The 13,306-nt window shown below is 37.5% G+C and overlaps 1 protein-coding gene across 6 annotated transcripts in view; it reads left to right on the forward strand.

The window, feature by feature from the left end:
* The window catches only part of DLC1 (DLC1 Rho GTPase activating protein), a 564,853-nt gene that overhangs the window by 142,096 nt on the left and 409,451 nt on the right, over positions 1-13,306 (forward strand). For all 6 annotated transcript variants that reach the window (XM_058720122.1, XM_058720125.1, XM_058720127.1 and 3 more), the window contains one exon: positions 9,115-10,250. In XM_058720122.1, coding sequence (XP_058576105.1) covers positions 9,240-10,250 — 1,011 coding nt within the window. In that variant the 5' untranslated portion in view covers positions 9,115-9,239. The remainder of the gene's footprint in view (positions 1-9,114; positions 10,251-13,306) is intronic.

The raw sequence follows: 13,306 nt of genomic DNA on the forward strand, positions 1-13,306 counted from the left end.
AAGGAAGGAAGGAAGGAAGGAAGGAAGGAAGGAAGGAAGGAAGGAAGGAAGGAAGGAAGGAAGGAAGGAAGGAAGGAAGGAAGGAAGAAAAAGAAAGAAAGAAAGAAAGAAAGAGGGAGGGGAGGAACGGGAGGAAGGAAGGAAGGAAAGGAAGGAAAGAAATGACTGAAGCTGCATTACATAGCAGGAACCTGAAGGTAAAAATAGGGCACCACAGGAATAATAATTTATAATTTTAGAAATCTGCTTTTTTTTTTTAAATGATGGACTGACTTCTAGTGAATTGACAGAGTTAATTTTCACATTTACTTAACTCCTGGAATCTTTGGCCCCCGAAAGCTAAGAATAAGAAAAAATTTTCCAAGCTCAGGAAAACTGAGATACACATGAAAAATAGGTCAATATTAAAAGAATGTTTTTAAATTGGGTACCTGCTTCTTCAGTTTTCTTCTAAAGCCCAAAACTGATGGAAGCTTGGATGTGTCTTTCGGAAAAAGTAATGTACTACTTATTCCGCTGGCGTGGTTCATTATAGGTGGTTTATTTTATAATATACTATTTTTTATGATATCTAGACAGCCTAAATGCATGGTAGCTATCTCATATATAATATTTTAAGCTTCATGAAGCAATTTACCAATAAAGAGTTTCAATACGAGTTTGTTTTCCACAAACAGCTAAGAGGCATAATGAGTAAATTCCAACATCTGACAAAATATGTGGAAGTAGATGGATAATGATTTTGTGAAGAATTGGGACACAGATTGCTACTCAAGAAAGAAAATCTGCATCCAATCATATGGACATAAATTCACACATCATATTATTAAAGATCTCTCTCTCCCACAGTCTATTACTAGCCCTGTCAGATTTGGATCAGACAGAATGAATATTTTAAAGGAAAAGCGCTAATTATCTTTTACTAAAATCTGGCTACCCCAACCCCTGACTAGAGTCATAGAAATGCTTTTTTAAAACGTGTTTTTTGGCTTTTTGTTCATGCATTTACATGAAGGAATTAAGAAGAGTCATATCTGCCTACGCTTTCTTACTGCTCCTAAGCATCTTGAATATGAGACATCAGTTTGGCAAAGAAAAGCATTCCTCTTCATGTTATCATTGAGTTGGAGAGCAGTAGGAAGATGCCCAAATGTGCACCACTTGGTTTGCTAGATAATTTGTTCCTTGACAGCCTCATCAAGAAAATGAATTTCGTTTTGGCCTCTGTACATTCTCACTGTAATCAATATTTACTTTGAAATTAATGAGCCTACAAGTGAAAAACTCTATTAAGTTGTGATCATGTCTGTGTTGTTGCTTCTGTTCTACTTGTCTAATTCAGTTTGTAAGTGGTTTGGGGGCATTTACTGGTTGCAAATGTGACTCCCTGAAAGTAGGCTCAGAGACATGAAGATTTGAAATCGTGATAGGATCTTCAGATTCCCAGTCACTCCATTTCACAGACTTGGCCCTTATATTAGCAACAAAGTAGGTCAATGTAGCAATGTTCTTTTCTTGGTTCAGATGCATTCTTTATCTTTAAAGAGTACATTTTAGAGAGTTGAAACTACTTTTAATTAAAAGGGTATTCCCCTCATTTCTTCTCTTCTTTCCCACAATGGCTGAGAATATGCTATATGGTAGATATTACTCTTATATATGCTTTAAAAAAAGTTCTAGGAGGACCACATGACCTACAATTTAACATGGGGTAAGTGATTAATATGAAAGACCCTAAGGGAAACCAGAAGCAACTGTGGGCATCTAAAGAAAAAGTAGAAAAATAAAGAGAAAGTGGCAGTTGTATTATGTCTTTAGTTTCTAGTAAATACATAGAATCTGTGTGAAGGGATGTAAAAATGACCCAGAAGTCAATCATGTGTGCATGCATGTGTGTGTGTGTGTGTGTGTGTGTGTGTGTATGTATACATACATTTTAAAATTTAAAAATTTTTGTTTATATATGTGTATATATGTATGTCTATATACGTCATTTGTTTCTGAAAGGATAAAATGAGATACCCACATTTAAGGGGTTGAATCAGGAAAGTTGTCATTTTCTAAGTACTATGAATGAGATGTCCAGGAGAAGTTGCCAAATAGTGTAATGAAGAATTCCTCTTTTCATATGCAGTTACTCAGTTCAGGTTATGTGCAGCTTATTTTCTATATCTTATTTTTTATTTTTTAATTTTAAAGATCTGTTAAATGTTTTTTATTTATTTTGAGAGAGAGAGCGTGCATGCATGCACAAGTGGGGCAGGGGCAGAGAGAGAGAGAGAGAGAGAGAGAGAGAGAGAGAGAGAGAGAGAGAGAGAGAGAGAGAATATCCCAAGCAGGCTCCATGCTGTCGGCACAGAGCTGGATGTGGGGCTAGAACTCGTGAACCGTGAGATCATGACCTGACCCAAGATCAAGAGTTGAACACTTAACCATCTGAGCCACCCAGGCGCTTCTTGTTTTCTGTATCTTAAAACTTCTGTTCAGATAACATTTTAGAGAGCTATAGCTAAGAGGATTACCAAGAATATTTGTCCTGAATGGCACACGTTCCTAAAAGGGTCAAAGGAAGGAGCGCCTGGGTGGCTCAGTCAGTTAAGCGTCTGATTTTGGCTCAGGTCATGATCTCATGGTTTGAGTTTGAGCCCCGCATCAGGCTCTGTGCTGACATCTCGGAGCCTGGAGCCTGCTTTGGATTCTGTGTCTTCCTTTCTCTCTGCCCTCCCCTGTTGCACTCTGTCTCTCTCTCTCTCTCTCTAAAAAAAAAAAAAAAAAAAAAAAAAAAAAAAATATATATATATATATATATATATATATATATATATATATATATATAAAGAGTCAAAGGAGGAAGAAGTCATTAAAAAAATACCACCTAAGAATCTTATAGAAAACTACATGACATTATTGGCCCAAAATAAACACCCAAACTGGCACCTTTATTGTGCTAAAGGAATGAAAGAAGATATATGTGTAATTGTGAGGGGGTAGTATTGTGAGTGGGGAAGGGAATACAGGGAATAGTTTGGCCCTATTGGATGTGTTGTAGAGGAACTGCAATCATATTTACCTATCAACTCAATCTTAAAATCACTGCTCTCGAGGAGCCTAGGAGGCTCAGTTCGTTAAGCGTCTGACTTCAGCTCAGGCCATGATCTCGTGGTTCATGGGTTTGAGCCCCACATTGGGCTCTGTGCTGACATCTCAGAGCCTGGAGCCTGCTTTGGATTTTGTGTCTGCCTCTCTACCCCTCTCCTGCTCCCACTGTATCTGTCTTTCTCTCAAAAATCAACAAATGTTGGGGCACCTGGGTGGCTCAGTTGGTTAAGTGTTCGACTTCTGCTCAGGTCGTGATCTCATGGTTTGTGAGTTCGAGCCCTGCATCAGGCTTTCTGCTGTCAGCAGAGGGCCCACTTAGGATCTTCTGTCCCCCTCTCCCTCTGCCCCTCCCCCATTCACGTTCTCTCTCTCTCTCTCTCTAAAATATAAACATTTAAAAATTTAAAAAAAAAAATCACTGCTCTGGAACATATTAAAATTTAGATTAAATTTAGATAATTATTTAACATGCTTTATGAGATTCAGAAATTTTTCTTTATTTCAAGCAAATAACACATCGAATCATAACAGTTTAATTGTTTTTAGCTGTTTCTCCTATTACCTCCATATTTCTAAATTTTTTTTTTAACGTTTATTTATTTTTGAGACAGAGAGAGACAGAGCATGAACAGGGGAGGGGCAGAGAGAGAGGGAGACACAGAACCAGAAGCAGGCTCCAGGCTCTGAGCCATCAGCCCAGAGCCCGACGCGGGGCTCAAACTCACGGACCGTGAGATCGTGACCTGAGCTGAAGTCGGACGCTTAACCGACTGAGCCACCCAGGCGCCCCGTATTACCTCCATATTTCTAAACAACATGATTATACTATTTCTTTTTTCCATTTTAGACATTATCTGTTAACTTCCTATTTTGGGAAATAAAGAGTTAGCTCTCTGAGACTATTCTTCCCAGCATCTCTAACCCCATCCCCTACAAAAATGCTATGTTCCAAAAAATAGTGCTTTCATAATTTTTTATTAAGTCAGTATTTACTACTTGCATTATTTTGGCCACACAAAAAAATTCACAGCTAAGCCAAGTAGTGTACTATATTTCTTTTCCTTTAAATCTCTTTTTCCTAGAGGTAATAACTGATTTTTCTAGTTTTCTGTGTAATTATTACTAATTCTTCCACCTAAATTGGCTGACTTTATTATAAAATCCTCTCAATGTGGTCACATACCTCATATAATGTATTATATCCATGTTTTTTCCTTAGAGTCATCTCTTGTAGAGAACTTTGGGATTTATTTGAAATGATTGCTTGCTAGGCCTGCTACATAAATTTCACCCTGAAAATTCCATTCCCTGATCTTTGTGTTGAATTTCTGACTCCCTTGTTGCCGCGTCTTTTCCACTTTATTTATTCTCTTATTTAGGTGGAACTATCCCTACAGTAGCTTCTTGAGAAGAGGGGGGACGTATTTTAAGTCTCCTCATATAATTTTATGGTAGAAATAATTTCTCATCAGAATTTTGAAGATATATTTGCCTGTCTTGTTTCTAGTTTTTCTGTTAAGAAATCCAACACCACTGAGATTCCCAATACATAATATATAATCTCTTTTCTCTCTCTGATAACAGGTATGTGCATTTGCTTAACTCTAAAGCTCTGAAATTTCACAATAATGTTTTCTGTTGTGATCTATTTTTATTCCTTGTAGTACTGCATACTTTATGAATTCCCTTGTGTCTGAAGACCTGGGTCTGCAAAATTTTCTGAAAACAAATTTGTTAAATCTCTCCCCTCAATTTTCTCTGAATGCACCTAAGAAATGCGGTTCCCCTCCACGATGACAAATGGGTTTTCAAGTTGTTAGTAATTCTCTGGAGTTTATTGTTGCCCCTGCTATCTTTTTGAAGGAGGTGATTCTAGAATAGTGAAACTCTGAACCTCAGCTCCCATTTGATCTGGATGTTGTGGAGGCAGGAAATTTACTACAGAGGGCCTTATTCCTCTAGTTTTCTCCTCTAGAAGCCCTATCCAACATTTACACCATCCCCATACCACTCACTATTTATAAGGAAGGAAGGAGGGAGGGAGGGAGGGAGGGAAGTAAGGAAGGAAGGAGGGAGGGAGGGAGGGAGGGAAGGAAGGAAGGAAGGAAGGAAGGAAGGAAGGAAGGAAGGAAGGAAGGAAGGAAGGAAGGAAGGAAAGAAGTGAGGGAGGGAGGAAGAGAAGAGAGGAAGAAGGAAGGGGAAAAGGAGGAAGGGAGGAAAGGAGGGAGGAAGGGACAGGAAACGGAGGGAGGGAGGGAAGAAGGAAGGAAGGAAGGAAGGAAGGAAGGAAGGAAGGAAGGCAGGCAGGCGCACAGGGAGGGAGAAACTGATGACCTTCTGTTTTATGTTAAACTTTACATGGTATCTGTGGCCATGAGAGGACTTATTTTTTTTTCTTTACGTGAGTTTCTTCCATAAAATTGTTAAGTTCCTTTAGGAAAGGTAGAATATATTATTTAGGTTTATATTCTCAATGTTTAGCGGGATGTCTGTGGCCCCTGGGCACTAAATAAACAGTATTGAAGACTTGTCCAGGTAGCTTTGCTGTCAGTTCCTCCATGCTGCACTCTTGATTTCAGATACAAGTGCCTTATTTGCATCACCTTCTCCCAGGCTATAGAATGAGCAATGGTGATTATCATCAGGTTCTTCTTTTCTAAGGACAATTGCCAGGCCAAAATACATAGTATGTGTTTATTTCAGAAGCAGGTACAAAGGAGAACATGATCATTTGATATCAGATATAGGTCAGTGATTCTCAAACTAGAAGGTCTCCAATTGTTGTTATTGTTTAGTGTAATAATGTTTAACTTCAGGGCACCTGGATGGCTCAGTTTGTTGAGTGTCTGACTCCCAATTTTTGCTCAGGTCATGATCTCAGGGCCATGGGATCGAGCCCCACATCGGGCTCCACAGTGAGTGTTGAGCCTGCTTGGTATCTCTCTCTCTCTCTCTCTCTCTCTCTCTCTCAATCTCCCTCCCTTCCTCCCTCCCTCCCTCCCCCCCATCTGCCTCCCCAACCTACACATGTTCTCTCCCTCTCTCTAAAATGATAAAAAAATTATATTTAATTTCGATTAACTTTAAAATACTGTATGGCATAAAATGCTTATGTCAAGGAATGGTTAAGTGTTACAAAATTAGCTCAAATAATAAATCTGAAATTAATTGTGTCTAAACACCCTATGCACTAATATCACAAAAAGCAAATTCGGACATTTTACAAACATTTTCCAAAATGGTTACATAATTAGAAGTACATAGAATCTCTTGTAATATTAATGCAGTGGTGTTTGAACACATGCATTTAAGAAGTGAAAAATCCCCATGGAAATTCACTTCATAAAATCAACACCCTGCAATGACCTATACTTTTCCAGATCCTTCATCCAAATCCTCAGCTGCTGAGCTCATTCTGAATGGAATTGCACAAAAAAGATTACAAAAAATATTAAATAGAAATTTGCAAAATAACTAATATTTAGAAATATCATTTTAAGGAAAGCAGCCTGCTGAGGAGGCTGATGGGGAAAATCAGGTCTTTTACAAAGACTTCTCCATCTATAGGATGGGTTCCAGTCAATTCAGATGATTTAGAAAATGAGGTCAGCATGCTCAGATGCAATTGATACTAATCCAACACTACTTTTTCTTAATACTCTGTTCAGCCTTTAGATCGTAGAGGCAGATTATAGCTATAAATCTTATAAATAGAATTTAAATAGGAAGTGTGAATAAGAAAGTCTGGAGAGAGAAATTTTTAAAAAATCTATCAGACTGTAGGATATGGAATGAGCACTCAAAATGTAGTGATGATGGTCATAATGATAATTATGAAATTTTATGTCTTAAAAATATATAGACACCGTACATTCACAAGAATGATTTGGAAATGTCCAAAGAACCTAGATTCGCAGGACAGGAGTTAATGTTTTGTGTTGAGTCTACCTAATTTACAATCTCTTCTCGCAACTAGATGGCCTCAGAACTTGTTGAACTATCTTCCTTTGACATTATAAAAACACTTACCTATTTGCCAAGGTTAAGTGAAATAAATTAATATTATGATAAGGTCCTAGGGGCAAAATTTTTATGTAATCTGTCCCCCAAGGAGTTAATAAAACTCAATTTCTTTTTAGTAAAAGAAACGAATTCAGAATTTAGTCTCAACTTAAATGTAAATGTAGTTTAGGAATGACACAGTAATACCACTTTGCATTTCTTAAGTTAGCCTGCTCTTTCTACACTGGATAAAAATAAAGAAAAGAAAGCATCTAAAACAGAACCGCCCTATTACAACCCAAATTTGCCCATGAAAGCAGAAATTTTCTGGCCTGCATCTATGCGTTTTTTCCACTTTCCGTAGCCTCCCACACTATAATGACTTATGCATGGAATTCAGGGACTTTATATTTTCTTTTGAGTGCAAAATGAATGCCAACATGGAAAATGTGCATGCTGACCATTTTCAAATGGTCACAGGCCTTTGAGAGAACCAGATAGTATCCAGAAAGATATTTGGTCAGGCTAGGGTACCAAATTCTAGTATATTCCTTAATAAGTCTGCTGGTCTTCACAGGATGGGAATATTTACCTTTCTGGCAAGTGCTTAGTCAGAATAGCTTGAAGTTTTTGGTAGGGACTCAGAATCCTTTTCAATAGACTGAAGTGACCCAAAACCAGTGTAGTAGTTAATCTTGTTTCTGGCTGAAATCAATAAGCCAATCCATGTTATGTGCTGACAGTTCTTGTGCGGAGGAAAAACTGGAAGTGTCTACTTTTTGAGTGGGATTTTTCTTTTATGGTCCAATAATTTGGTTTCATTTTGGGGCAACATTTGGATTAGTCATTTTTGCAAAGTTCAGTTTACATTGGTATAATCTGTTTCCTTGAACTAAGGGGTTTGAATAATTCAAGGCAAAAAGGAGACGGAAACCTGGAATGTATTTATATCCTACCGTATCTTATGCCTGGTTTTCTGGTTTACTGAAATTTTTATGGCTAAAGTCTAATAGAAGTATACAAACGAAACTCCTTGGAAGCCAAAAAGAAAGAGACCGAAGTTTCTGAAGAATTGTACCCACTGTTTTATCATGCTCACATCTTCTTTTTGGTTCTCTGAGCTCCTGCCTGAGGAGTTTAGATTTTATACATACTAAATGTATGTGGAGGGAAGGGGTACACGTAGAATCTCATGCCACGGAGACAGTAAAGTTTGTTGGCTATCTAAATTTGGGCCTTAGAACCCGGGCCTAGTGTAAATCCTGGCGTGCTTCCTGGATGTATTACCTTGGGCAAGTTATTTAACGTCTCAACAAAATGAGCTTGCCACCTAGTAGTAGCAGTAATAGCATGACTGTAAATGTATTTATCCTAAGGCATGGCCAGTGGTCTGTGTTCCATTTTCTTATGAATTATGTGTTAATAGGAGCTAAACCAGATTATTCCATGTTTCTTAGTCACTCCCTGGAGTAAATACGTCCTGGTAGTTTGGCCTCTGTATTAGCTCTTTCACAGACTAGTGCATTACACAGGCTGTCTCCGTAGCTCACGTTTTGCACAAGCAGCTCCTGGTGGCCATTGCTGCAATTCAAACCGAACAACGAATAGATTTCTGTAAGAACTTGGGTTCACAAAAGTAAAGCAGGAAAGTATGTAAGCTAGAGTAACAAGTTTCTTCTGGTGATTTCTATTAAGTACTGCAAGGCAAATATGTTCTTAATGGAGTGTCAAACACTCAGGACTTACGTCTTCATTCATCTATAGGTCAGTCGATCCACCTGCCTTTCAAATGCTGTCAACGTTTTTTGACCAGAAATATTAAATGTGAAGTTTTCTTCTAATATTAGGCTACTTCTTAAAGAAATAACATCATTAAATCTATGGAAAGAAGCTTTGTAAATTCCCTTACTTAATCTTTCATAGCACAGATTAAGCGCTCTCTTTTCCAAGACACATTTTGACTCTAGAATGATTATCCTAAACTATATATGAATTTTAAAATTTTTTTCATAGGTGGCAAAATGATAAAATTCACTCTCTTCTTCGGTCCGCGCATATGATGTAATGTCTCCTCAAGTTCCATCTCCTTCAGCGTCACATGGAACGTATCTCTCAGTCTGTTGTCAAAGTACGATGACATGTCTGTAGCTATCAGAAAGAGAAGCTGGGAAGAACATGTGACCCAATGGATGGGACAGCCTTTTAATTCTGATGACTGTAACCCAGCATGCCATCATGGACTAGTAGCTGACAGCTCCCAGGCAAGTATGGAAAAAGATGCAACTTTAAATGTGGATCGCAAAGAGAGGTGTGTTTCACTGCCAGACTGCTGCCATGGCTCAGAGCTGAGAGACTTTCCTGGGAGGCCAATGGGTCACATTTCAAAGGAGGTGGATGAAAATGACAGCCCCGAAGGTGAAGATCAGTTTCTTTCTCTGGAGGCCAGCACGGAAACACTAGTGCACGTGTCTGATGAGGATCCCGATCCGTATGTTACAGATGATAAACAAATTTTAACTACGCAAGGACATAAGATGTCAGACCAACATACTATCAGAGGAGCAGGCTCCTTAGTAAAGACACTGCCCGTCATGGAAGGTAACCAAAGTCACTCCTGGGAAATGGCTGGCAGAGCTGACTTGGCACTGGTAGAAGAAAAGAGGGGGGAAAACCCTGTTGACACTACAAGTAGAAGCCTGGAGCTTCGTAATGATATAAGCTTAAATGAAGTAAAAGATGCATCCAAAACAAATGCATGTGACTCTTCACATGTGAAAGATATTGTGCCCGAGAAGCAATTGCTTAATTCGGCTGTAATTGCTCAGCAACGAAGAAAACTTGACTTCCCTAAAGATGAACATGAAAGAAACACCTGCGGTGTAGTACAGGACGAGTTCTTGGCTATTCCTCACAAGGGCAGAGGACTGCCATTATTAGAAGCAGATTCTGGAAGCTGCCTTCTGCAGCCTCCTTCCTGCCCTGATGGAATGTCAGCTGAAAATGGCCTCGAGAAGAGTGGTTTCTTAGAACATCAAAACAAATGTCTTCCAAAGGTCAACTCGGAAGATGGCATGCAGTGTTTACACTTAAAGGAGACTCTGGCCACCCAGGAACCCACAGATAATGCGGTCAGACTTCGCAAAAGAAAGGTAAGGCACATGCGCAGATTATCTGGTTTTTGGAATTTTATAAATACCCTTGTTTCTATCACTTATTATTTTGCTAGGGTTAAAGAGATATGTAGATGTTTCTTTTGCCCTATAGTGTAGCTGTATAACTCAAGGATTATCTTCTTGGGGGGAACATCAGAATATGTAAAAATTAGAATATAATAACCTATTCATTTCACTAATAGTATTTATCATAGTTTGTGAACTATGCTCTTTGGAATTGTGTTGAAGACAGAATTGGTTTCACTTTCCTTAGTTGGAATTAAATAGCCACCAGATAGCTCATAGTTCAAGGCCTAGCTGATGAGTGTTCCCTAATTTTTAGAAAGAAAGTAATAACACTTTCTTTATTTAATGTCAGTTATTTGGACTTACTTCTTTTGCCCTTCAAAAAGTATATTTTATCATAATTAAAGTGGTATGAATCACACGTTAAAAATGACCCTTTTACATCTCCAAAGACAACAGTATGACCTACCCCCAAATATGTTTATAAAAATAATACCCTGGCACATTTGCTATCATTAGGTGTATCAACTTTTCTTTAATTCTGAACCAAAAAGAACCAATAGCTGAAATTACTTTTTATGGTGAGTCTCCTTTACTCCTGTAGATGCCACAATCCCCTTAGAAGTTTCCAAGTGAGAGAAGCAAAGATTGGAGTGGGGTTATTTGAAGCATGGCTTAACTACTAGACTCTTGGCCAAAATTTGTCTTATCCTTAGGATTTTCCCCAAATTCTTCCCACAATGTAGTGGTTTACTATCCTGATGTAAATACAAATATAATTTCTTCTATAAATGCAACGTGGTCATTGGCATTGAAAACTCCCTGTGGACTGGACAACATCTTTCCTCCTCTTTTGATATAATATTAATCTATAATGGCACTTCTCCTCATACACAACCAATGTTCAACTGGGACTATGTACAATGAGGAAAGAAAACAATCTCTAACTCTTTGTGGGGGAAAAAAAGAAAAAAGAAAAAACAAAGTCCGGTTTCCACAAACTGTGGTTTTGCTAACAAACTAGATCAGTAACGTGTCATAAATTAGTTTAAATGAAGTCAAAGACTTGACAGCCAACGATCAGTATGCTCAAACTCTATGACAACAGAGCATTCTGTGTTTCTGGCAAACTCTTCTTTCTTTATACATCGCATTGAAATATTAATGCTGCATAAAGTTATGATTGGCATGCTCAGGTCACTTTTCCAGAAATGTCCTATATCCTATCAAATCTGCTGGGAATGCGATAATGACATAAGAAATTATTAATCGACCTATGACATAGCTCCCCTAAAATAAGACAAACCCTGCCCAACTGCTGACAAACATTAAACATTCCAGAAACATATGCTCACCACTTGGACATTTATATCAATAGTAAGAATGCTGGAAAGAATTTTCTCTTGGACATGTCACTATAGCATGGTTACATTAGGAGAGATGTAATTATAACCTATTTACAAGTTCTAACTTAAATATTCTATTTTAAGCATGTCATTATCTCAAAGTGTTATGGCCTCGTCTGGTGGAATATTTGCTTCGAATCTACAATTCCTTCGGGATGCTTTGTAATAAACAGATTAAATGCAAAATTTCAAGTTTGGACTTTACTCTGGAAAAGCATCATTATGGGAGAAACCTCTATAACCAAAGTCTGTAGGAATTTCTGTTCTGTTCGATAGTGAATGAGTATTAAAATGCCTTTGAATTGGAAATTTACCATTTTAGAGCTTTACCAAGGACAATAGTAAAGCAAACTCATAAACATGCAGAAATGTTTATCATTGTATTGTATGTTACTGACAAAAAAAGAATGTAAATTTCCATCAATAAGGAATGCTTAATTATTGTTTGTCTATACTTTGGAATGCTATGCAGCCATTAAAAGATAGAGGGAGATCCATGTACACTAACTGAATGATCTCATGATACAGCACATCTGGCAAAAGGCAGGGGCAGACCTGGATGTGTAGCACATACCGACCTTATATGACAAAATGTGTGTATTATAGATAAAAATATAAATACAAATAGGAACGGGGGTATAAACCTCTCTATGTGGTTAAATAAGACTGTGCAAAATCCTGGCTATCTAGGCATAAAATTATTAATAGCAGTTATTTTGAAAGAATGGAATTAAAAGTATAGAAGCAGGGGATTTTCACCTTTTCCCCTATATAATTGTTATAAAAGGTGTTAGAAATATGGATGAAACGCATACAATGAACAGAAGTACAAAAGCAAAATAGCACTAGATATATAAAGTATTTGGAACATGTTCTGCATGGCACAAAATGACCTTTATATAGTTATTATGACTATCATTACTTCTATGAAATAGAAACAAGTATGTATAAAGTTTTTCAAAATGTCAACAAGAATTCTAGTCAACTACTCCATTCATAATACCAGTGCACATCATTTAAAACAGATAAGCCTTTTGGGGAGACACACAAGCCAGATTTTCATGTCTAAGGTGTTAGGGACCAGATGCGAAAAAGAATTTGCTTAATTGTCTGTATCTTTAAAACTATTTGTCAGCCATGGTGACAGCTTTAAGATTAGTGCATGTAAAGGTGAAGTAGAATATAAGCTAATAAATTTTTAGAGAACTTTAATCAGCTTATTATCTGATGGTCATATGAGTGAGCCAAATCCTTCACTGAATTTATGAGCATGATTTTTTTTTGGGGGGGGGGTCAGGATATAATCAAGGTTCTAAGACTTGTAAAAAAAAATAAAACTCAAGTAGAGCTTCTAAGAGTAATCCTCAGAATGTACTGAAATAGCATTATACTAGAGATATAATTGTATGTTACATATACATTATCACTTCTTGAAATCTATAAATCTTGGCGGGCATTCACCGTTTTGCATGCTGTATTTTTTTTGTTGTTGTTGCTTTCCAATGTTATCTCTGGCCATCCAAGGATGGCTACACATGTATTTATTAAGCATCCCAAGTGGAGAGGGCTACATTTGTAGTGTATATAAATATCAATCTTTTAAGCTAATAATTCTCCTAA

The sequence above is a fragment of the Neofelis nebulosa genome, chromosome 3 (assembly GCF_028018385.1).
Source record: "Neofelis nebulosa isolate mNeoNeb1 chromosome 3, mNeoNeb1.pri, whole genome shotgun sequence".
NCBI classification, from domain to species: Eukaryota; Metazoa; Chordata; class Mammalia; order Carnivora; family Felidae; genus Neofelis; species Neofelis nebulosa.